Raw genomic sequence first — 24,449 nt, forward strand, 5'->3', positions numbered from 1 at the left:
AAGTAGATGATATTTCAAATCTGGGTACAGGTCATTTCCAAACATTTCTTTTCTTTATCATTCTCAAGGTCTCCGGTTTAGCAAACCACATGAATTTTTCCAAGATTCTGTCTCCATGGCACCAGAATCGTTACCTGAAACATGACAGTTTTACTGAGGAAACCAATTTTCAATCACTCATTCGTTGAGTTCTTCCCAAACTTAATAAAAAACGGGATCTATGTCTCAATGAGTGCATAGGTCAAATTACCGATGGTTCTAGGACCCCTTTGACTTCTCCTCTGAAATATTACGTTGATGATTACCACACACTGCAAATCTTTATTATAACCATGGCATGTTAGCATCAGGGGGGGGAAAAATAAAGAGTTAATTGGCCAGATTCTTGCCCCTTTTTCTGGAGTTCTCATGCCCCCCGTGGGGGATCACACGTGATAAGGAATGTGAAGATAGCCTGGGTGGGGAAGCATTGACAGGTGACATTTGCATCACTATATCTCATTCCATTCTTCCCCTAAAATTATATTACTAAGAGCAGAGAAATACTGCAAAGCTGTCACTGCTGGCATTTGGACATGTGAGGAACTCTTTTGCAGTAAGAGAGCAATTTTACTTCCAATTACGTTTCTCAAAATCTCTCATGCTGAGGCCAAATCACCCTTTTCTACAAGAAGTGAGTGGGGTAAAAAATGATTCTCGGCTGACGCTAATAAGAGGCAGAGGAAAAAGTCACAGTGGTGCCTTCTCACACCCAGCCAAGTTGGCAACACAGCAGGAAGCCATCCATGCAATTCTAGTGAGACATTCCCTAAAAAAAAAAAAAAAAAGTCTGTGTTTTCTAAATGCAATAAAGACCTTTTCTGGATGGGGAAGCAGCACCAGCAATGTCTCAGCTGTGGCAAATGAGCACAATTGCAACAAATACTAGTTTACTCCACGCCAGGCAATGGTGTGGAAATTGCACCAAGGAAAAGAGCCATTAAAAACGAGGGGATATTAATATTAAACAGAATTCACCAATCTAAGAATGCTAGGCTGTGTGGCAAATGAGCACAATTGCAACAAATACTAGTTTACTCCACGCCAGGCAATGGTGTGGAAATTTCACCAAGGAAAAGAGCCATTGAAAACGAGGGGATATTAATATTAAACAGAATTCACCAATCTAAGAATGCTAGGCTGCTAAAAATAATTTTGTCACAGCAGAGGTCAGGCAGAGTGTCCCCAAAAGGTATGGCTCACTTGAGTGTAGATCTCTCCAGTCACTGGGGTGCTTCTCTCAGCAGTTACTATGCGTGTGAGGGGGATGCTGATGGCAGGACTCAGCGCCACCCTGTGACAGGGGGAACTGAAGGGGAAATCCTGCCACTATCCAGTGACCCCTGGGAGCCTCTCAGGATCCCCACGTGCCCGTGTTTGTTCCCGAACTAGGGTGGAGCCGAATCTTCTGGGGTCCTGTGTGTTCACTGGCCTCCATTCTCAGAACTTCAGGGGGGCTGTTACTGCTGTGCAGCTCAGAAATGCACAAAAATCCTGCCCTTATGTGGTTATGGCCCCAAAGGGATCTTGGAATCCAAGGGAGGCAGCTTTGGGGAAAATTAGAGATACACTGGGTTTCTCTACAGGGCTCCTGAGGAGACCTTTTGTCCCATCAGGTCCCTGCAGGCCCCTCTCTTGGACAACATTTCTATAAGGTCTTGCTGCCAGCTACCTGTACACTTTGAAGTGCCTGGGAGCAAACCCTGATAATTTTATGACATTATCTCTACTCAGAGAGAGCTAAAGATCGCTCTTGGTACTACATTTTAATAAAGGTTCTAGAAGCTTAAAAGAACTTCAGTACCCCAAATAATCAATCCCAAAGTATTTTAGGCACTGCACTAAGATAAATGGAATTTGAAAGGAGTCCTATAGCCCTGACGATATACCTCAGCCCATATCATACAGGGGACTTCTTCATTTTCTAAGCCAGCATAGACCATGCAAGCCAGGTTGGTCACAGCTGAGACTGATGTCCTAGATGAGCATTCCCTCATCTTTTCAGTCAACATTGTCCTAGTGAATAGAAACATGCACCCCAAAGAGACCTTTAGAGGTCATCCCTAAGAGGCCTTGAGAAGACTGAAGTCTTTTGTCATAAAACATCACGTGAACTTTTTCTACTTCCAAATCTATCCATATTTATTGATAAGTAAGATTCTAATATATTTAACATCTGGGGAAAGCATTTTCTAAAATTTTCCTACCATGTCTATTCATTCATTTCATAAATACTTATCAGGTGCCATTCTACTTCTGGGACTATATCAATGATCAAGAGATTCCAAGTTCTTGTCCTCATAAGAGAGAGAGAAAATAAACTAGTAAGCAAAAATAACCATGATCTATGCTGTGAAGGAAATAAAACACGGTGACGAGATAGATAACTACTGTGGTGGGGACTGAGGGGATGCTCTAGACAAGGCAGAGGCAGATTAAGGTCAGTTGAGGCCCTGGGTGCAGAAGAAAATATTGGGCCCCTTACATTAGAATAAAGTGTAAAGTTGGGGTTTTGCAGGGCCCTTCAGAAGGCGGGGCCCAGGGTGCATGCCCTGTGTGCCCGTCATTAAATCTGCCTCTGAGACAAGGTAGTCAGGGAAGGTATCCAGGAGGGAAGTGACATTTGTGGAGAGGCCTGAACTATGAGAAAGCAGTTACGGAGAAGTCAGAGAAATTCCAAACATGGCAGACAGAGGGATTGAAGAATCTTAATGCAGAGGTCCTGAGGCAGGAACGAGCTGGGAATGTTGAAGGAATATTAAGATGGCTAGAGCATATTAAGAAAGTCAGGGAGGCAGAAGGCAGAGGAGGACAGGTAGGTCAGGTGAGGAGTCTGGATATTATTTCAAGGGCAAGAATCACTTGGTGGAAATTACATAATTTAATTACACATTTTTTTCTTTGTTTTTTGTTTTGTTTTGTTTTTTAATTCATTTTAGAGAGGAAAGGGAGAGACAAAGAGAGAGAGAGAGAGAGAGAGAGAGGAGAGACAGAGAGAGAGAAGGGGGGAGGAGATGGAAGCATCAACTCCCATATATGCCTTGACCAGGCAAGCCCAGGGTTTCAAACCGGCAACCTCAGCATTTCCAGGTTGACGCTTTATCCACTGTGCTACCACAGGTCAGTCCTAATTATACATTTTTAAAGATCATCTTGGCTATTGTATGGAGAATAGATAAGATAAAAGAACAGTTTGAAGGCTAATGTAGTATTCCAGTCTTAGACAAGATGGTGGAGGAGAATGCAAGAAACAGGCATGTTTTAGAGGGAGAGCCAACTTGCAGATGGATTTGAAGATGGTAGTCATGGAAAAGAATTAGAAATAATTATCCTTGATTTTTTCCCTGAACATTCATGGTGCTGGCCCTGAGATAGGGAAGAAATTGATGATTTGGGGGGGGGGGGGTTCACAAGTGCTAGGAATCTCTATTGGGTGTTTTAAGTTTTAGATCCAAATAGAGAGGTTAATGAGGCAATTATAAGTCTGGGGCTTGGGAAAGACAGAAAGAAGTATAGATATCAACTCAGGAAAGTAAACATAAAGATAATTGTAAAACTAGATGAGATGGCCTAGAGAAAGAGTTGAGATAGAGGAGAGTGGTGGGAAAAGGAGGCTGGGGAGGAGAGAAAAGAGAAAAGAAAGGAGAGAAGAAAAAGAAAGAAGGAATTGAATAATAAGCCCTTGATATTGCAAAATTTAGAAGTTGGATAGAGGAGGAGTCAGGCAAGTGTTTGAAAAGGGAGGCATATGAGGCAGGAAAGAAATAAAAAAGATGCAATGTCAGTGATGTTGAGAGAGGAAAGTGCTTGGGCAGATCGATCCAATGACTCCAGTGCTGCTTGGAGGTCTGCTGAGATAAGGACAGGGGAGTATCCAGTGGAGTTGGCTGCGTGGAGCTTGTCGACCACTTTGGAAGTAGCAGTTTCATGGAGGAGGGAGGCAGAAGCTAGATTTGAATGGGTTGAATATATTATGGAAGGTGAAGTGTGTTTGAATGACTGAGGGGATTGACCTAAGAAAGAGGGAGAAAGTGATGCTGCAGGAAGGAGATCAGAGCTTCAGAAGTGCAGTCTGAGAACAGAAGGGGTGGGATCCAGGTTCCAAGACTTGACCTTCCTTCAAAGAACAAAATTAAAAGGTAAAATTTATAATTTTTTATTCTTTCTGAACATTGTACTATACTGTGGGAGTTAACCCACAGTGAAGATAACTAGTACTGAGTGTTATATTTTGTATTCCATAAATTATATCTAATCCCGATCCTTGGATTCTGAATATAAACTTTTTCTTTTACGTATATCATTATTAGGTTGAGTTACTAGGATCTGCCCCCAAGTCATTTGAATTCTTCTTCCCTTTCTAATCTTTCTATCAGGCAATGTGTTCGCAAGAGTGAAAATTGGAGATTACCATTACTATGGCTACGGGACTAAGAAGGACTATCAAACAGCAGCCACACATTACAGCATTGCAGCCTACAAATACCACAGCGCACAGGCCATGTTCAATCTGGCCTATATGTATGAACACGGGTTAGGTATCGCAAAGGTAATTGTGTTGGTAATAATCTTAACCTAGTAATGGCAGCTGTACGGAAAGGGAAAATTTATAAAAATGTATAAGTGTTTTTGCATTTCATTGATGTCATCAATATGTAGAGGAAGGAAAAGACTTAACACTCGCTAAGTCTGTCCAATGCGCCGACACATATTACTTGCCCTAATACGAACCCCAGAGGTAGAAGTTATTTTCTCCATTTATGCCCAAGGACATAACTAATGAGTTAGAATAAATCTAATCTAGACCACTTTGATGTATAAACTCATGCTTTTTCCAGAAATACTGATGGGCCCTGCTCCAACTCCCTTCCACATTCTGGCCTTTCCCATTAAAATTTCCATGACTCTGAAGCCCTCATGAACAAGGAGAAAATGGGACTGCAGTTAGTGGTAAACACTGAAGTGACATTAATCCAGAATTGTCTATGAAACGCCATCTGTGAGCACGGCGCAGTGCTGGGCCTCTGGAGAGGCCCATCGGTAAGCCCTTGTGAAAGGGCTTTGTATAAAGCCTTGTGTGGGGGGACTGTCCTTTAGCTCAGAAGAGGGTGTGAGTGACTGCTACCTAAGGCTCGAAAAGATCAAAGCTTTTGTTCATCATTTCTTCTGCAAAACAACAATATGGTGAGAGGAATGCCTTCTGAATAAAAGGTAAAAGTGACCTCACCCCCTAGGTTAAATTCACATTAACTCTCCAACCCCCCTGGGACTCAAGAAACACTCAGGACACAGTCCACTCTGTGAGGGAACACTGCCCGCTGGCATGCTGGCCAGCTCCATTGGAGGGTTTGTGTTTCCTCCTGGGAGTCACGGCTGACGGCTCGCCTAGCACTTTCTTCACAATGTCAAATAGCAACTGTCGAGACATACATTTCATACATTTAGGAAAAACTTCAAAGTTTCTCTCTGGCCACATTTCTGTCCTTTTCTGGCAAGGTTCCTGTTTTATGATGGGTAGTCCCCTCTGATGAGTCTCTCTCAGTCACGGGCACATAGCTTCCTACAGAAGGTCTCTACGTATAAAACACACGCACATGCACAGGGTCTGCCCGTGACCTTGGAACTGGAGATGGGAATTTTAGATTTAGTCAGTGAGGAGCCATTGCTCTTTGTCTTTATTAATTTCTCCTGTTTAGCAATTAAAAAATAATAACCACGTACTCAGGTGCCAAGTTGATTCATCTTGTTATCTCATAGTCAGGTTAATGAGGAGATACTACATTTCCCAACTCTCAAAATGAAGATGCAGATGATCAGAAGCCCAGAGCTTGTTCCAATGATTGTTAGTGAGACCAAAACAGCTAGAACAGGCTTGCGCAGCACTGAAATCATCCAGTGATTAAGCAGGTCTTCAGCACGGCACTTCCCAGTCCTCATTATTAGTTCCTCTTTGTGCAAACCAGTGGGAAAGAGGAGTATAATATTGTTACTAGGATTTCTCAGAGAACCAAAAAGGGTGCCGTATGGATTCAGGTCTTATAAACTCTGTATTTAAACCCCCTCAGAGAAGAAAGTGGAATATAAATCAACTCAGTAAATCAGTGTAAAAATCATGGGTCAACATTCTCATCTATTTTCAGGAAAGGACATTGGGATTAGGGTGCTGCGGGAGAGTTATCCTAGTAGCTTCACTAAGAAGCATCTCACTACTCAATTTCTGACTTCTGATTAAGCTCCATAAGTTTTTTACTTAAACTGTGGCCCGGAACTGACTGCACCATTGTTCTGAGAATAAAAAATAACTACCTGGGGAAAAATGGAGAGATGACCTCCCAATTCTAAATTTAGAAATTCTAAATTCTATATATAATTCTACTATATTCATCTCAGAAATTGTTATGAAACTCTTTCTCAATCTACACTTGATTCAGAATTACATAAGAAATTTAACCAAGAATAAGAACCCATCCCTCCTGCCTGTTTCTTCTGTCCATATCCTGGGTCAGGCCTGAATTTCTACTCACACAGGCTTGCTGCAAAGGCTTCTCAGGAGTCTCCCATTCTAGCATGTTCCTACTGTGGCAGAGATAGCTCTGTCCACCAGTTAAATGTAAAGCCCCATCCACAGGGTGGTCCTGCTGCTGCAATGTGTCTCCTACACGGAGGGTGCATTTCTAGCTCCCTTCACATCCACGTGACTAGTTCTTACCGAGAGAATAGATGCAAAGTGAAAGTGTCATTGCTGGACCAAGGCAGCTGAGAAGTAGATGGAGCTTCTCTCTAGTGCCTGTCCCTTCCCATCGGCTGAACGCAGGAGACAGAGGGTTTGCGGGATGGCACAGCCATGTGGCAGAAGGAACTGAGGTCCTGCTGTGATCACATGAAGAAAATTCTCCGCCAAACTTGGAATGTTGAATGTGTTAAGTCACTGCGACTTGGGATTTATTTGTTATATATATAATCCATTTAACAAAGTACTATTAGGTTTTTCTTGATAAAGAATAACTCTGGTACTAGTGTTCTCCCCTCGACTCCCCCCAAAACATGCACATACACAGACACACACACACACAGAGAATATATAAGCAAGCAAACACAAAAATAAAAGAAATCTCATTTACTTTCTACTGCCTAATGAAGTCCAGACTTCTTAACCTGGCACTTTATGCCTTGACCTAATCTACTTTGATTATAATGGTTTGATATGCCACTATTTCCCTATATATCTTGCAGACTACTTTTACTTCTCCTAAAAGACCTTGAACTAAATAAACCCTCCTGACCTTTGGTCATATCCTTCTATTTGCTGGAATAATCTTCTCCCACAATTTTGCTCATTGAAGACCAATCCATTTTTCAAAGACATTTCCAATTTAGCCCCTTCCAGGAACCCCCAGATTAAAAAGTATCTTCTTCTAAACTACTATAGCACTGTGCCTTAACTTTTTCTTGATACATTTATTCACTCAAATATTTATCAAGTCATTGTTTTGTGTCAGGAAGCACTGTGTTTGGTTCTGAGGATACAGGAGGGATAAGGCAGCCTGCAAAGAGAGCAGAGACTACTCTGGGTGGAAGGCACCTGCCCATGCCGTAATGAGGGCCTGACATGGCATGAGTTGGCTCACACAACTCAAATGCTATGTACATGATACAGGTGGACAGTTAATTCAGGTCGTGGATTCGGTACTGTCAGATCCAGTTTTAAAATGTTTTTGTAACATGGAGTATAAGAAACAAATGACAGCTCTGGCCAGTGGCCTAGTGAATAGAGTGTCGGCCCAGCATGTGGATGTCTGTCCCAGGTTTGATTCCCTGTCAGGGCACACAGGAGAAGTGCCCATCTGCTTCTCTGCCTTTTCCTCTCCTTTCCTTTCCCCCTTCACTCCCTCTTCCCCTTCTGCAGGCAGTGGCTAGATTGTTATGAGCACGGAACCGGGAACTGAGGATAACTCAGTTGGTCTGAGCACACAGCCTCAGGTGCTAAAAATAGCTCAGGACTCAAACATCGCCCCCAGATGGATTGCCAAGTGGATCCCAGTCAGGGCACATGGGGGGGTCTGCATCACTATCTCCCCTCCTCTCACCTAAAAAAAAAAAAAAAAACCCTATGAGGAAAAACAATGATAATCTTTTTAAATGAAAGAAAGCATGTATATATTTTAAGATAATAACTAAGAACTCTATTCTAAAGTAAGGCAAAGGTGGGGGGGATTATCATTTGGAGATAAATTTCAAATATATAGTTAGACCTATCCTTAGAGTGTTCTGAGATCCCATTTCCAACACGGAGGATTCCCACACCAACAAATAATTCTCAGATATTGCAGGGTGTTTAGGAATTCAATTCAATTTTGACACTATTTATGCAGAGATTGCATCAGATTCCACAGGTTAAGGGTAACAAAACTGACCCCCACCCTCAACCTCAGATGCCAGTCACAACCCAGGCTGTTACCTGTGCTTCTGACCCACTGGCTATAGATCAGATGTTCCCACAACCCACTTTAATTTGCTAGAGCCGCAAATCAGAAAAAGTTCTTACTTACTGAAACACTGCTTTATGATAAAAGGATACAACTCAGGAACAGCCAGCTAGAAGAGATGCATAGAGCAAGGTATGGGGGAGGGGTGTAGAGCTGCTGTGCCCTCTCTGGTACAGCAGTCTCCCAGGACCTCCATTAGTTTACCAACCTGGAAGCTCTCCGAACCCTTTGGGTTTAGTGGAGGCATCATTACACAGGCAGGTTGATTACATCACTGGCCACTGATTCAACCTCCAGCCCCTCTCCCAACCCCAGAGGGTCAGTCCCACCCTCTAACAACATGGTTGGTTCTCCTGGCAACCAGCCCCCATTCTTAGGTGCTTTCAAAAGTCACCTCGATACTTTATCATCACCTCATTCAAAAGACACCTTTATCACTCTAAACACTTGGGGAATCCCAATGTTTTTTGGGAGCTGTAAACTGGGATCCATAGATAAAGACTAAATATATATGAGAAATAGATTTTGGTCATCTGTATGACCAAATATATATTTATTATAAATCACAATTTTGCAACCTAGTAGGTAACACATTTTTTTTTATCCTGCAGGGAAAACAAAAACTGCATATACTGAATAAATTATAAATAGCTTTATCAAAAATAAAATTATGGCACAAAGCATTTTTATTTATTATTTTTCTGGTATGACTACCTATAGAATGTTAGAACTATAGTTTTTAAATTTATTTATTTATTTATTTATTCATTTTAGAGAGGAGAGAAAGTGTGAGAGAGAGGGAGAGAGAAAGGGGGGAGGAGCAGAAGCATCAACTCCCATATGTGCCTTGACCAGACAAGTGCAGGGTTTTGAACCGGCGACATCTGCGTTTCAGGTCGACGCTTTATCCAATGGCCGCCACTTTATTTATCTGGCCACCACAGGTCAGGCCAGAATATAGTTTTAAATACTAGAATAGAATTATTTACTGGAAAAAAACAAGTTAGATATTTAAAATGGCCCTCTTATAAATATGATGGGACAGAATATATACCTCTTAGAAATTATCACAATTGGCCTGACCAGGTAGTGGCACAGTGGATAGAGCATCAGCCTGGGATGCTGAGGACCCACAATCCAAACACCAAGGGCGCTTGATCTGGCTTGAGCGTGGGCTCACTGGCTTGAGCCAAAAGGTCGCTGGCTTGAGGAAAGAGTCTCTGGCTTGGCCCCCTTCCCCCACCCCCACCCCTGGGTCAAAAGCACATATGGGAAAGCAATCAATGAACAATTAAAGTGCTACAACAAAAGAATTGATGCTTCTCATCTTTCTCCCTTCCTGTCTCTCTGCCCTGTCTCTCTGTCTGTCTGTCTGTCTGTCTGTCTCTCTCACTAAAAAGAAAAAGAAAAAGAAACGGTCACAACTGGCCCTGTTTGGTTGGCTCACTGGATAGAGCATTGGCCCAGTGTATGGACATCCCTATTTAGATTCCCAGTCAGAGCACAAAGGAAAAGAGACCATCTGCTTCTCTTCCTCATCCTCTCCCCCTTCTCTCCCTCTTCCCCTCCTGCAATCAGTAGCTCAATTGGTTTGAGTGGCCCAAGATGCTAAAAAATAGCTTGATTGAGCCCTGGCTGGTTTTCTCAGTGGTAGAGAATTGGCAGGTGTGTGGATATCCCAGGTTTAATTCCTGATCAGGACACACAGAAGTGACCATTTGCTTCTCCACCCCTCCCCCTCCCCTTCTCTCTCTCTCTCTCTCTCTCTCACTCCCCTCCTGCAGCCATGACTTGATTGGTTTGAGTGAGCGCATTAGCCCTGGGCACTAAAGATGGCTCCTTTGAGCATCCACCTCAGATGCTCACTTGGTTGTGAGCATGGCCCCAGATGGGCAGAGCATCGGCCCCAAAGGGGGGTTGCTGGGTGGAGCCCAGCTGTGGTGCGGGCAGGAGTCTGTCTCACTATCTTCCCTACTCTCATTTTAAAAAAGAAAAAAGAAAAAAATGTTCAGAACCTTTCTTGAAATAAATACTTGTTACCTAATGAAATAATCAGATATGTGAAGAAAATTTGTGTGTGTAAAGCCTTATTACAGGGGGAAAAACCTACAAACAACCAAGATGCTGTAAAATTGAAAATGTTATTTAAACTATTGTGTGGTAGTATATGATCCCATTAGGTATGCTATGGCCTAGCTGTTAAGTGGGTAGCTAGAAGCAGGCTGTCTGGATTTGAACCTCAGCTGTGCTGCTTACAAGTTCAATGAACTTGGGTAAGTGATTTAACTTCTGTGCCTTAGTTTCTTCATCTTTAAAATGGAGTTAATAATATCATCTGCCCTATAGAATTGTCATGAGATTTACCTAAGTAAGAGTGATGACTGGCATGCAGTAAAAGTATTGTTTTATAATACTAGACCTTATTATAAAACACTATGAAACCATTAAAAATAAAATATTATAGACTAAAGGAATAGCATAGGACATGGTATAATTGTTTGAAATATATAGAAATATACTGAAAGCAGAAGATATAATATTATCCAACTTGAAAAATTTCTAAATTAAAAGTATATGTATAAGAATATATATGTGCTGACATGCTGAAAAAACATATCTAAAATATTAGCAGAACTTACAACTGTACAGTGAAATTGTAGGTGATTTTAAAATTTGTTTGCATCTATATTTTCAGTTTCTTTAAATTAGCATATAGTATATTTATAAGAAAATAAGAATAAATTATTTAAAATTTTACCTCTCTCAATGTAAAAAATTTTTCATGACAGCCAAAGATTGAGGCAGAAAAATTTCTGCCTCATGTAATGGAACAATTTTCATAAACCAGATACTTTATTCCTGGAGAATTCTGTACTTTGAACATGTACAGTACTTTGAACATGTGAACATTGGCACACCTGACATTTTAGTTAGAAAAATTTTAAGAAGAATCTGTAGATTGCTTTACATAATCGCTCTCTCTCTCTCTTTTTTTTTTTTAAGTGAGAGGAGGAGAGATAGTGAGACAGTCTCTGGAAGCACCCTGACTGGGATCCACCTGGCAAGCTCTGTCTTGGGTCGATGTTGAATCAACCAAGCTATTTTTAGTGCCTGAGGCTGACACGGAGAACAAGGAGCTGTCCTCAGCTCTCAGGGCCGACAGGGGAACCAATCGAGCCACTGGCTGCAGGAGGGGGGAAAAAGGAGGGGAAGAAGGAGGGCGAGAGAAGCAGATGGTCGCTTCTCCTGTGTGCCCTGCCTGGGAATTGAACCCAGGACAGCCATACGCCAGGCCAATGCTCTATCCACTGAGTCAATTGGCCAGGGCCTACATAACCTCTTAAATCACTGAAATGAAATCAAATTAAACTCAACTGAAACATAGAAAAGTTAAATGTTAAGTGGATTGTGCAATGGACTTATTTAATGAAACCTGGCCATCATGTAAACACTATTGAGAGGAAATTTTCTCTTTGAACTATTTGAATTTTTTACTAAATAGGATAAAGAACAAGGAGTCTTTTCTAGAGTCTAGTAATAAAAATTATTTTATATGGGTTATCCTAATTAGCCACAAGCATTCAGGAATTTCTTTCTCTAAGAATTTTCAAAGAAGACTTTTCTATACCACCCAGCCCCCAATGTATTATAAATTGTGAGGCTGCCTAGGCATTAAAAGGACTTCTCAATGTTTTTTTATTAGAAACCTAGTGACTGCACTGAGATGTCTGTGCCTCAAGAAATAAATTAATAACTGCTGCCTGCCTCAAATAAGAATGAATGCCTAAGATGCCCACGAAGGCTGCTTTTCCCTGAGCTATTCAAGTCAATATGCCTTTCACGTGCGGGGGTGACACAGCCGTTAGAATCTGCAAGGTGCTTTCAAATGAACACCCACTGAATTTGTTGGCATTAAAGGGTGGTTTTTTTTAAACATTCATTTTCTCTTTTGCCAGGAAGATTTTTTTTCAGAACAGTCCACTGAATTTTAAGTATTTTGAGCCAGAGCATTCCCTTTCTTTAACAAATCAATTTACCAGACCACAGAACCTTGGGAAAGCCTATGCAATGACAAGCAGAACACAGCTGAGAGAGCACACGACCCAAAAAATGGCTTAGCAGAGGTCTCAAGCACTCATCGCTACTGAACTCCGCGTAATGGAGTTCTGGGAGATGGAGAAAAACAACAAAAGGACACTGGATGGCTACAATTTGTGAGAAATCTCTCTTCTTGCTCCTTTTGAAAATAACCCACAGGCACCCAAGCAAAGTATTAATTCTGGGACTGGCTCAGGGCATGTCCATCTTTAAAAGCAACTCTACTTAGCCTTTTCATTACATTGTGTAGGGAAAACAAAAAAAATTAAGCAAATGAAAACAAGCCATAGTAAGTGAAAATTAAAGGAAAAAAATGCATATGGTGGCCCTGGCCGGTTGGCTCAGTGGTAGAGCGTCGGCCTGGCGTGCGGGGGACCCGGGTTCGATTCCTGGCCAGGGCACATAGGAGAAGCGCCCATTTGCTTCTCCACCCCACCCCCTCCTTCCTCTCTGTCTCTCTCTTCCCCTCCCGCAGCCAAGGCTCCATTGGAGCAAAGATGGCCCGGGCGCTGGGGATGGCTCCTTGGCCTCTGCCCCAGGTGCTAAAGTGGCTCTGGTCGCGGCAGAGCGACGCCCCGGAGGGGCAGAGCATCGCCCCCTGGTGGGCAGAGCGTCGCCCCTGGTGGGCGTGCCGGGTGGATCCTGGTCGGGCGCATGCGGGAGTCTGTCTGACTGTCTCTCCCCATTTCCAACTTCAGAAAAATACAAAAAAAAAAAAAAGTGCATATGGTGCCACATACATTAATGGGTAAAAAAGAAAAAAAGAAAGCCCCTAGAAATATAGTATGTCCTTTCAGGAATCAATTCCAGCCTGAGAACCAAAATAACTTGTTCATTCTGCAGATGTTACCCAAGGTTTGCTGTGCACTCAGCACTTTATAAAGACTGGGAACTCAGAGAAAGCAGGTAGTCCAAGTCTTTGTCTCCAGGGACTAAAAGACACACAGATGCAAAACAAATTCTGTAACCTCAGCTCTGAGAAGTACTATGAAGAGAACTAGAAATTAAATGCTGGCTGTTACCTGTGTTGTTCTGTGTTGTAGGGGAATGTACTGCTAGTCTTCTCCTACTCCTTTCCTGAGAATCACACCTAATGTTGGGTTCAGGGGTATCCAAGAAACTGTCGGAGGTGGCATTAGTTTCCTATAGCTGCTATAACAAATTACCTCAAATTTGGTAGTTAAAGGCGACACCCATTTATTGTCTCAGTTCCTGGAGGGCAGAAGTCTGGGTAAGCTTGACAGGGTCCTCTGTATCAGCTGTGTTCCTTGCTGGGGGCTCTGGGGAAGCATCCACTTCCCAGCTCGTTCAGATTATTGGCTAAATTCAGTTCCTTGTGTTGATAGGGCTGAGGCTCCACCTCCTTGCAGGCTGTTCGTATTCCTCCTCATTCTTTCCAGGTGGCCCTCCAGCAATGGTGGGTGGAGTTCTTCATATACCCGAATTTCTGACTTCTGCTATGGTCTCTCTAACTTTCTCTTCTGTCCTCAGCCTGAGAAAACTCTGTGGTTTGAGGATAATCCGGGATCTCTCTATCTTAAGGTCATTTTCAAAGTCACCTTTTCCATGTAACATAACATAGCCACAGGTTCCAAGGAATAGGACATAAACCTCTTTGGCAGAGCTATGCTGCTTACCAAAGATAAATTACAATACTGTGTGTTCAACAATAACTTCTGTTTGTTTACCCCTAAAGAATCTGTACCTAATGAGTATGGGCTGTTCTCCTATTTCTAGGACATTCACTTGGCCAGGAGATTATATGATATGGCGGCTCAAACAAGTCCTGAGGCTCACATTCCTGTGTTCTTTGCCCTCATGAAACTGGAAGCCGTGCATTTGCTCCGAGATATCCTGTTTCTTAATGTAAGTCTGTCTCAAATAGGTCCTAAATCTCTGAAAAGTCCAGTGAGCAACGCTTGGGTGGTAGGAGGGAGGGAGATGATGGTTCTGGATAAAGTGGGAGGCTTGGATTTTTTTAATGGAGTGTTTCTTCCCAGCAGTTTACAATGAGGTGGAAATGGATAAAACTGGATGACAGCTTTGGACCCTACTGGGATTTATTTGCGATTGGCCTAATTGTTGCTCTGCTGATCTTCTTGCTTAGAAATCGCTACGGGTAGGATCTGGATCTTACGAAAACCTGCTCATGGGAACCAGTTCACTCCAAGGTCTCCCCACTAAATAAAAAATGTCCTTGTCTAACTCAATAATCTCCCTGTGACGGAAATGGAAAGCTTGGGACTTGTCGTCTGACAAAATGGTTCACATTCTGCTTGAGATGACTGCTGGAGGGGATTAGTCACCTAAGACTTCATCCTGGTGGTCTAGTGCTGAATCAGGGATAAAGACTAACACCTTTCATGTTGTTATAACAACCTTTCAAGAGGACAAGTGGGTGTGTTGGCTCCTACAGATGTACAGAGGTGGGGAGGGAGGAGGGCGTACGGAGGTTCCTGGGAGGGCAGGAGCGCAGGGGCCTCGGCATCCTATGAGTACAGAAGTTGCAGCTAGCCCCTTCATTTCATGGGATTGTTTTTACCACGCCATCCACCGAATGCATGAGAGCTCCTGGGGCGTGCTGTGTGGGGGACCGACTCAGAGCCCTCGCCCTCTGTCAAAGCTCCGTTAGCAACTGTGTAAGGAGCAATATCATTTGGGGTCTGTGCAGCACTGCACAGCTCTCTCCTATCTTTCCATGGAAGCCCGTTCGATTCGGTGGAGTCCCCTTTGGAGTACCCATAGAGAGAGATGGTACCAGCCTCTGGGGACAGAAGCTACATAGTCTAGTTCTCTTATCTCCCCTGACAGGCAAAGTAGGGACCTAGGGCTGGGGGCAGGGTGGACGAGGAGTGTGCAAAAGGCCCATAACTCATGTTGAAGGTCAGGCTTGCATCTCAGCTCACATAGTTCTTGAGCTATTTGACCTCTCTGAACTTCAGTTTCCTGATCTGCAAAATAGGAAGAATACTACCTATCTTAGAGAGTGGGTATGAGGCTTATGAGATAACATATGTAAAGGGACTATCACAGGGCCTGGCATCTTGAATGAACTCCATAAATGGTGACTGCTATGTATTTATTTTTAATGTTTATTGTATTGATTTTAGAGAGAGAGGAAGGGAGAGAGGGAGAGAGAGACAGTAACATCGACCTGCTCCTGTACGTGCCCTGAGTGGGGATGGAACCAGCATCCTCTGTGCTTTGGGACGATGCTCTAATCAACTCAACTATCCAGCCAGGGCAATGGTGACTTTTAAAACTCTTTAAAAGCTCAAGGCAAATTGGTTGGAATATGGGGACACCTGATTTGAAAACAACCTGTGTGGTTTGGGGACCCTGCAGTCAGTTCTCCAGCCAAAATCCTGAGTGTTTGGTAGGAAAAGATCCTGCTTGCCTGTGTGATAGCCCAGCCTAGGGCCAAGGAAAGAGTCATTCATTATGTTGATCATACGTAGGAAGCAGAATGACATGGTGGGGGAGCCCTGGGTGTGGAACAAGTCAATCTGGACCTGAGGTCTGGCCCTCAATTACTCTATGACTTTGAGTATAATTTTTCTAAACCTTAGTTTTTCCTACATTAAATGGGATTAATTTCTACTTTACTGGAGAATTGTGAAGCTTAAATAAGCCTATCTTCAAAAGTGCTTTTAAAATGTTGCAAATACATATATTTGCCATGAACTAACCCTGGCCCGAGGTCCAGGTATTTAGAATTTCTTGTACACAACCTGATTTACTAGCAGGTTCTAGTGTCCAAGGATCTAGACTGACTTATACAAACGTACAAGGAAGGAGAGACATCCAAATCTCGGGCCAGGGCCCAGGGGACAGGCCAGCCACACAGTTGTGTCTCACAGGTGTCTGGAGTGTGAGCACGCGCAGACAAGGACAAGAGCAAACAGGAGAGTGTGGAAGGCCAAGGGGTGAGGCCTGGCTCCGCGTCTGGATGAAACATCGGCTCCTGGGAGGTAAAGCTTGTGAACACCTCTGCAGGCAGGATCGAAGGGAGGCCCTTGCTGTGGCTTGGCTGTGGAGTAGGGCTCTGCTAATACAGGACAAGGGCAACGTGACGCGTGCATGTCCTGTTTCAGCTCACTGCTCCAAGTAAGTGTGAACAGAGGCTTTGGAAATGTGGCTGGCGTAGAGCATGTGAATCGAATGTCCATTTCTGAGCCCCTTCCCTGGAGCGGCCGCTGTGGTGGTTCCCATCACCACGGGGCATGGAGGGGCGCCTGCTGGCATCTGGGCAGCTTCATGACAAGTGACCAAGGGACAAAGAGCCTCCCACCTACAAGCCACGTCTATTTTATGGTTGTGGCAGTCCTACCCCCTGCACGGGCACCCAGGGCCCCTATTCTTATTCCTGTTTCTGATGGATTCACATAAAAAACTGATAGCCCGTGGACTGCAGGAAGCTTTTCAAAAACCAAATCTAATTCTATTTGTGACTCCCTATTTCCTCTGCATTTCCTTCTCTGATTCTCTATTAAAGTGGAATAGCCATTCACGTACATTATTTAAAAGTCAGTAATTTTTTTTTTCCTTTGGAGCAGAGATCCAGTCATTTTATGAGGAACATGCTTTTGGAACTCTATGCTTTTTCCCCCAAGTCTTAACTGGTGGGTTTTAATAGGTGTGGCCGTGAGAGGCTGGGGAAGAGACTGGAGAGGACCAGGTCCTCATGGAGCAGGGGCAGCCCCCTGCGGGCACCCTGCAGGGAGGGTGCGGGGACACTGAGAAGAGGAGAAAGGAACACCGTGGGACCCCCACGTGCCAGACTCTGTTTTCTCATCCCATCTTGGCATACCAAGGCCAGAGGTGGGCGTACCTACCTCTTTCACGCAGGAAGAAACTGAGGCTAGAAGTTGTGTAACTTGTCAAGAAAAGATCACATAATAATGTGATTACAGAAGAAATAATGACGCTAGAATTTGAGTGCAGAACTGACTCCAAAACATATTCTTTCTGGCCCTGGCCGGTTGGCTCAGTGGTGGAGCGTCGGCCTGGCGTGCAGGTGTCCCGGGTTGGATTCCTGGCCAGGGCACACAGGAGAAGCGCCCATCTGCTTCTCCACCCCTCCCCCCCTCCTTCCTCTCTGTCTCTCTCTTCCCCTCCTGCAGCCGAGGCTCCATTGGAGCAAGGATGGCCCGGGCGCTGGGGATGGCTCCTTGGTCTCTGCCCCAGGCGCTAGAGTGGCTCTGGTCGCAACAGAGCGACCCTCCCCCCCCCCCAGGGGCAGAGCATCGCCCCCTGGTGGGCAGAGCGTCGCCCCCTGGTGGGCGTGCCGGGTGGATCCCGGTCGGGCGCATGCAGGAGTCTGTCTGACTGTCTCTCCCGGTTTCCAGCTTCAGAAAAAAAAAAAAAATCAACAAAAAACATATTCTTTCTTCTATACTACTGTTCCAGTTATCTCTTGCTGCTTAACAAATGAGTCTAAAACTTAGTAGCTTAAAACAGCGATCATTTAATGGCATCTCAGGAATTTGGGCAGGCACGGCTGCATGATCCTTCTGTCCTGCGTGGCATCAGCAGAGGTGTTCACCCTCTGGTGGACGGGCTGTCCTGGAGAGTGCAAGACTGTGTTAGTCACAGCCCTGGCATCTTGGCAGGGATGGCTGGCAGGCTGGGCTCAGCTGGGGGTGGTGGCCAGAATGCCTACAGGTCACATGTGACCTCTTTAACAAGTGAACAGAATCGTGGTAATTTTTACCCGGCGGCTCAGGGCTCAGTCCCAGAGAGAGTGTTCACAGGGACCCAGGCAAAAGCTGTAGGTCTCCCAAGACCTCGCCTCAGAAGTTCTAAACCCTGCTTCTGCTACAGTCCATTGGTCAAGCATTAGACTCCACCTCTCAGTGGGAGGAATAGCAAAGAATTTGCAGTCATATTTAACCAACTACATATATTCTGTTTAAAACTCTAGCAAGGGTTATATAAATTTCCATGCAAAAATTGCAGAAGAAAAGTGTAGCTTAGACACTGACGTGCTTATCTTGGAAGACAGGTTTAGACAGACTAGTCATATCCACCCCCGACTCTCTTTGTCTTCCCGTCTTTCAGATTGAAGCAATTCTGGTGTCTGTTTGGAGGGAGGAAAAGTCGTCCTCTACTCTGCCTCAGCCAGGCACATACACACACAGCTGAAGAATGCTCAGTTCTTTCTCTCCTCTGAGTCCCAGTGCCATGACGTGCTAAGAGGTGCAGGGCCCCGGGATGGGATGATAGGGACCTCCCCTGGAGCACCCTCTGCACAGGCTCCACCTGGACATCAAGACTCCCCCACCCCCAACATGCACTTGACTGGTGGGAGACCCGTGCCTGACCCTCTCCACTCTCACCCATTCTCATGCATCTTCTCTCTCCGCCCGAACCCAGGTCCCTACAAACCCATCTCCTCTGTCTCGTCCTTGGGAACTGAGGTCCTGCTGTTGAGATGTGGCCTTGGGCATGGACTGACCTACATACAGTTCTGGGGAAAACAGGAAACTTCACCTTTTAAAATCAGGCACTGTGGACTAGCCTCTCAACTGGAATTTATGTTAAAAAATCAGACATTTCTTTTGTACTGAATAGTTATTCTCCTATTAATGTATCTCCTAAACCTTAGTATTGATAAACTATCCGCTCCCTCCCAGCCCCCGTATCAGAGCACTCTCCTATTGCTTTGGCCTGGGCGGCATCAGGCCCTGGGAAGGTGGTGTGGCGGAAACTCTTTCAAACCGTTCTACTGTTCAGGTATGGCTCCAAGAGTTTCAATTGGAGACTTACGGTCTAGAAAATTAATGCCTTTAAATTTTTAAGATTTTATTTTACATTATAGTGTACCATATTTTAAAGTCTATAATTAGAAAACCCAGAGGTCCCAATTTTTCATAAATCATCACAAATTATCTGCACGAATGTTATCTTTGCTTTATTCCATGCCCAGAAACTTCGGTGAGCTTTACCTGAAAATTCTTCCAAGTTCTCCCAGTTTCTCCATCACCTTGGACTGCTCCCCCACCCCCATCATTTACACAGAGAGCACACGACCCACAGCAAATGCACTGAGCATCTCCAAAGCGACTTACTCCCCATAGAACTAGAGAAGAGCCAGAGAAAGCTGAGATGGACTGTACATACAGTTTTACACCCTTTCCTCAATAAAAGACACCTGGGACCATGGCAATGGGTCCTGGGCATCTGAGGTTGTCTTCACATTAGGAAAACAGGAAGACTTGTATTCTTGAAACCTCTAGGGGGCCACCATGGGGCCGGGCTCCAGCAAACCAGCCCACTGAAATAGCGGGCTGCCCGCGCCAGCCCAGAGGCAGCTCTGGCTTGGCAAGCACACAGGCCCCCAAATGAATTTGAGTTGGGCCAAGTCATGTACACATTATCCGAAGTCTGAAAGCCAGCAGGAAGGGGCTGGATGCTATGGCAGAGAAAGGGCCTAGCTTCACAAAGTCTCACCTCCACCGCAACTCTAAGTGAGGTGACTGTTTCAGTTTAGGTCCCCCGGAAGCGGCCCGTGGGACAAGGGTTTGAGTGTGAGCAGTGCTTTTGATAAGGAATCTCAGGAAGCATAGGTGGAGAAGTGAGACAAAGAAGAGAAGGAAGCTAGCGCCAGGAACCCAGTCCCACGGGGGAGCTCTCCTGCGCACCTCGCCCAAGGCACAGGGAGTTGGGGACTTACCCACAATTCCCAGCAGTCATGGATGAGGGCTGAGGCCAATTCTGTGCACTTCCCACGCTCCACAGCGGCAAGTGGAGCCAGCAGGGAAAGCCCTGGGCAGGTCGCCCAGGCGCTGGCAGTTAACACGTGCCTGCCGAGGATGATGGTAGAGCACGGGGATGCAGGCAGGGGACCCATTGCACCTGCTGCAATGATTAAGGGCTGCTTCCTGGAGCCTCCCACCCTTCCGTTCAGCAAGGTACTGAGCACTTGATGTGTCCCTGCTCTCAGGAAGCCTGCAGCCTGTGGTGGTGCAGGAGACAGAAGACATCGTGAAGGCCCCCACCACTGCCAGGTGTCTTCCCAGACTCAGCTCACTCCCTCCTCCCAGGCTCTGCCAGAGTCCCTTTCCCATCGCAGTCACGCTGTGCACTGATCTGGTTACTTCTTCGGAAGCATGTAACCCTTAGCAGAGGACATTTAACGGCAGAATTATGGTGTTATGATTCTGGCTGATAAACAGTTTCTGTCTCTAAAAGAAATGCAGGTGCAGGCAGAGTAGGTGGATTGACAAACGTAAGCAGGATGTTGAAAGAACTGGATGCAGTAAATAGGCCGTAACCGGCCTCATTCAGAAGGAACCCCTGGGGTGGGGGTGGGGTGTGCAAAATAGTCAGTTTCAGCTGCCCCTCCCACCTCTGGATGCTCCATGGCTGAAGGGGGTAGTGGGTGGCAAAAGGTATGGCTTAAGAAACAGAATAAGTTATACTAAACCAGCCCAGTAGTCCTACAAAGGTGCCAGCTGAGCATGGGAGTTCCCAGTTGACTCCCGTGGAGGGCTTGCGTGGCTTTCCCTGGCCGGAAACCTCCTGTCCCGAGAGCGAACCTGGGAGAAGAGTTTGTGTCTACGTAGCTTCTTTGAGAGGAGATCACAGGACTCAGAAGTGAGGGCGTGGGGGATGAAAGTTTACTATTGAGGTCACTGCTGGAGGTAACGGGGATTCTGTTTTACTAAAATCTGAAAAGTTTACAAAATATCTCCCAGAGCTGTCTGTCTGAAAGGCAGGAGGCTGGACACTTACGCACCCACTCCCTTCTCCATCAGGGTGTATAACTACCCCCTCATCCCTTTTAGGCTATTTCTCAGGGGCTTTGGGGAAGTCTCTGAGGCAGAAAAAAGACCCGACTCGTGCCTTCCCTTAATGCTGGGCAGTTAGCAGGAGTCTGAGGGAGTAGGAAAGAGCCCTCCACAGCTGCAGCTGAAATCAGGTGAGCAGTGAAAATATTTGCTTCACGAGAAAGGTCTGCTGAGCCCCAAGGCCCTTGTCATCATCCATCAGTCCATCCACTGGACTCTCTCTGATGGGACTCCCTATCTGTGGCAGGCTGAATGTTGGCACCTAAAAGAGACCCCTGGAACATGTGTTACTGTATATGTCAAAAAGGGCTTTGCAGAAGTGATTAAAGCAGACTCCTGTTTTATCCCCCACCAATCCCTGACAATTCCATCATCAGGAGAGCGCTCTCGGCTGGGAGGGAGTGAACGGTCCCAGCCCTAGACATGCCAGGAGCTGGTGCTGTGGCCTCAGCCCAGTCACTTTATCTCTTCAGCTTTGCCAGTTTCCTTCCTTGGGAGAAGTAGGAAGCATCTAGAATTCCAAAGCCACAAAACCATCAGCGGTTTGCACAGGTGCCACTGGGAGCTGTGGCAGGTGAGAGGGAAGGGGTTCCTTCTGCCAAGAACTGGTGTCTGCGCCCCAGCTAAGGGTCCGCCGGGTCAATGTGCAATGGGTTCGCAGAAGGGTGCTGCCAACTTTATGTCACAGCCACAATAAAACACTTGAGGCATCAGAAAGAGAATTTAATTTTTTTTTTAATTTAGAACTATTAGAAAAAAAGGGGAAAAAAAAGAAAGAAAACTGGGGGAGGGGTGGAGACACAAGCCTGGGATTTCACATCAAGTTTTGCCCACAAGAGGCTGCAGGTTCCGCACACTCGGGTCCTTCCTTCATTCCTTACTCTGCTCGAACGAGTTCTGTTTCCCATCAAGTATTTGCTTGTATAGGCTTAATATAGAAAACGATTCACCTTCTCCAAGACACAGCCTTTTTATATGAAAAGGTACCAACCCAGAGCAACAATAAATGTGCCGTTCTAACCATAGCTTGTTATTAACAAGAAAAAAAAATCATGAAATTAAAAACAGTTCCCCTAGAACTTGAGGGGAGTCATGTACTCCACGTGCACTTCCAGAGGCACAGGGTACCCGAAGCTTTAAAGTTCCCCAAACTTCTCAACCCCCAAATCCTCTCTTCTCAGACTCTGCTTCTGGGAACACCTGAACCAATACCATCAGATGGTATGGTCCCATTTTCCAGAAAGGACTTCCTGCCTCAGATAGCAGATCAGCATCTTGCCTAAGGTGACACGCCCAGTTAGAGGGAAGGTTTGGGGTCAAACTCAGGGCCACCCCCAAACCCAGTGCTCCCACTATCTTCCTCTCCCCCACTCCATATAACTACAGTTTCCGATGATTTCTCCCTTGTCCAGATGGACAATGGATGTAGTAGATGCCCTCGGTGCCCCACCGTGTCCCCTCAGCCCAGTTCTGAGATCACCTGCACCTTCTGCAGACAGTCCCCTGCCATCTGTGGCTTCCTACCTCAAGCTCCTGAATTCTCTGGCTGAGGAGGATCTCAGGCTGCAAGAGCGTTCTTGCCGCACAGGGCGGGCGGAAGTGCCACCGAGTTCGTGTTCTCAGTTTCCTTGCTTGCCCCTTGCAGGACTGATCCCGAGTATTTTCTGTAAGGCATCTCAGGTGTCAGCAGGATGGAGCCCCGCTGCAGGGACCTGCTCATTAACACATTTGTTTCTGGCTTTCCTCCCGTTCCCTCTCCAAACTACCTGCACTCAAATTCTTATTTCTGGGTGTGCTTTTGGGAAAATCAAAATCAAGGAAGAGTCTAAGGGAAAATCTCATTAAATATACTAGAAGACACAGAGATAACTAATAACCAAATGGGGAATAAAATAAATATCTATTTATAGATTGTACGCTCTGTGGGAGCAGGGATTATTTTATATTCAACATTGTATCTGTAGTACCCAGCACTGTCCTTGAATATAATTGACCTCAAATACTTTTTTTTAAGTTCTTAGGTTTCCTTTTTGTTTTTTTTTTTTTTTTGGTTTTTTTTTTATTTAGAAAAATAAATTTAACAGGGTAACATTGATCAAGAAGAGTACATGAGTTTCAGGTAAATGTTTCTATAGCATTTGAACTGTTATGTTGTATACCCATCACTCAAAGTCAAATCATTTTCTATCACCACATATTTGTTCCTTTTTACTCCCTTACCCCACCCCCTCCCCTAATTCCCCTCCCCCTGATAACCACTTCACTTTTATCTGTGTCCCAAAAGTACGCTTCTCCCCAAAATTTTTTTCTATATATTATTTATTTATTTTAGTGAAAGAGGAAGGGAGAGAAAGAGAGAGACAGGAACATTGAGCCATTTCTGTATGTGCACTGACTGGGGATCGAACTGGCAACCTCTGTGCTTTGGGACAATGCTCTAACCCAGTGGTCCCCAACCTTTTTTGGGCCACGGACCGGTTTAATGTCAGAAAATATTTTCACGGATCGGCCTTTAGGGTGGGACGGATAAATGTATCATGTGACCGAGACAAGCATCAAGAGTGAGTCTTAGACGGATGTAACAGAGGGAATCTGGTCATTTTTTAAAAATAAAACATCATTCAGACTTAAATATAAATAAAATGGAAATAATGTAAGTTATTTATTCTTTCTCTGCGATCAGTACCAAATGGCCCAGGGACTGGTACCGGTCTGTAGCCTGGGGGTTGAGGACCACTGCTCTAATCAACCAAGCTATCTGGCTAGGGCCCAAAAGAATGCTTTTTAACCTAGGCAAGTTACTTCCAAAGTTCATAAGGAACAGCAAGGATAATTCTGTAAAAGGAGAGAAGTAAGAAATGGGAGCATGACTGAGATAGCTGTTTCCCTTGATAACACTATAATTTTGAAATTATCATTTGTAGGCTCTGGCCAGTTGGCTCAGTGGATAAAGTGTCAACCTAGTGTATGGATGTCCCAGGTTCAATTCCTGGTCAGGGCACACAAGAGAAGCAACCATCTGCTTCTCTCTCCC

The 24,449-nt window shown here is 44.9% G+C and overlaps 1 protein-coding gene across 3 annotated transcripts in view; it reads left to right on the plus strand.

The window, feature by feature from the left end:
* The window catches only part of SEL1L2 (SEL1L2 adaptor subunit of SYVN1 ubiquitin ligase), a 74,811-nt gene extending 60,065 nt beyond the window's left edge, over positions 1-14,746 (plus strand). The window contains exons 16-18 of one of the 3 annotated variants that reach the window (XM_066385594.1): positions 4,416-4,588; positions 14,361-14,489; positions 14,627-14,746. In XM_066385594.1, coding sequence (XP_066241691.1) covers positions 4,416-4,588; positions 14,361-14,489; positions 14,627-14,746 — 422 coding nt within the window. Of the gene's footprint in view, positions 1-4,415; positions 4,589-14,360; positions 14,490-14,623 lie in introns of all 3 variants that reach the window. The other 2 variants (XM_066385596.1, XM_066385595.1) reach the window with 2 other exon arrangements.
* Positions 14,747-24,449: the final 9,703 nt, after the last annotated feature.

The sequence above is a fragment of the Saccopteryx leptura genome, chromosome 5 (assembly GCF_036850995.1).
Source record: "Saccopteryx leptura isolate mSacLep1 chromosome 5, mSacLep1_pri_phased_curated, whole genome shotgun sequence".
In the NCBI taxonomy this organism is placed as follows: Eukaryota; Metazoa; Chordata; class Mammalia; order Chiroptera; family Emballonuridae; genus Saccopteryx; species Saccopteryx leptura.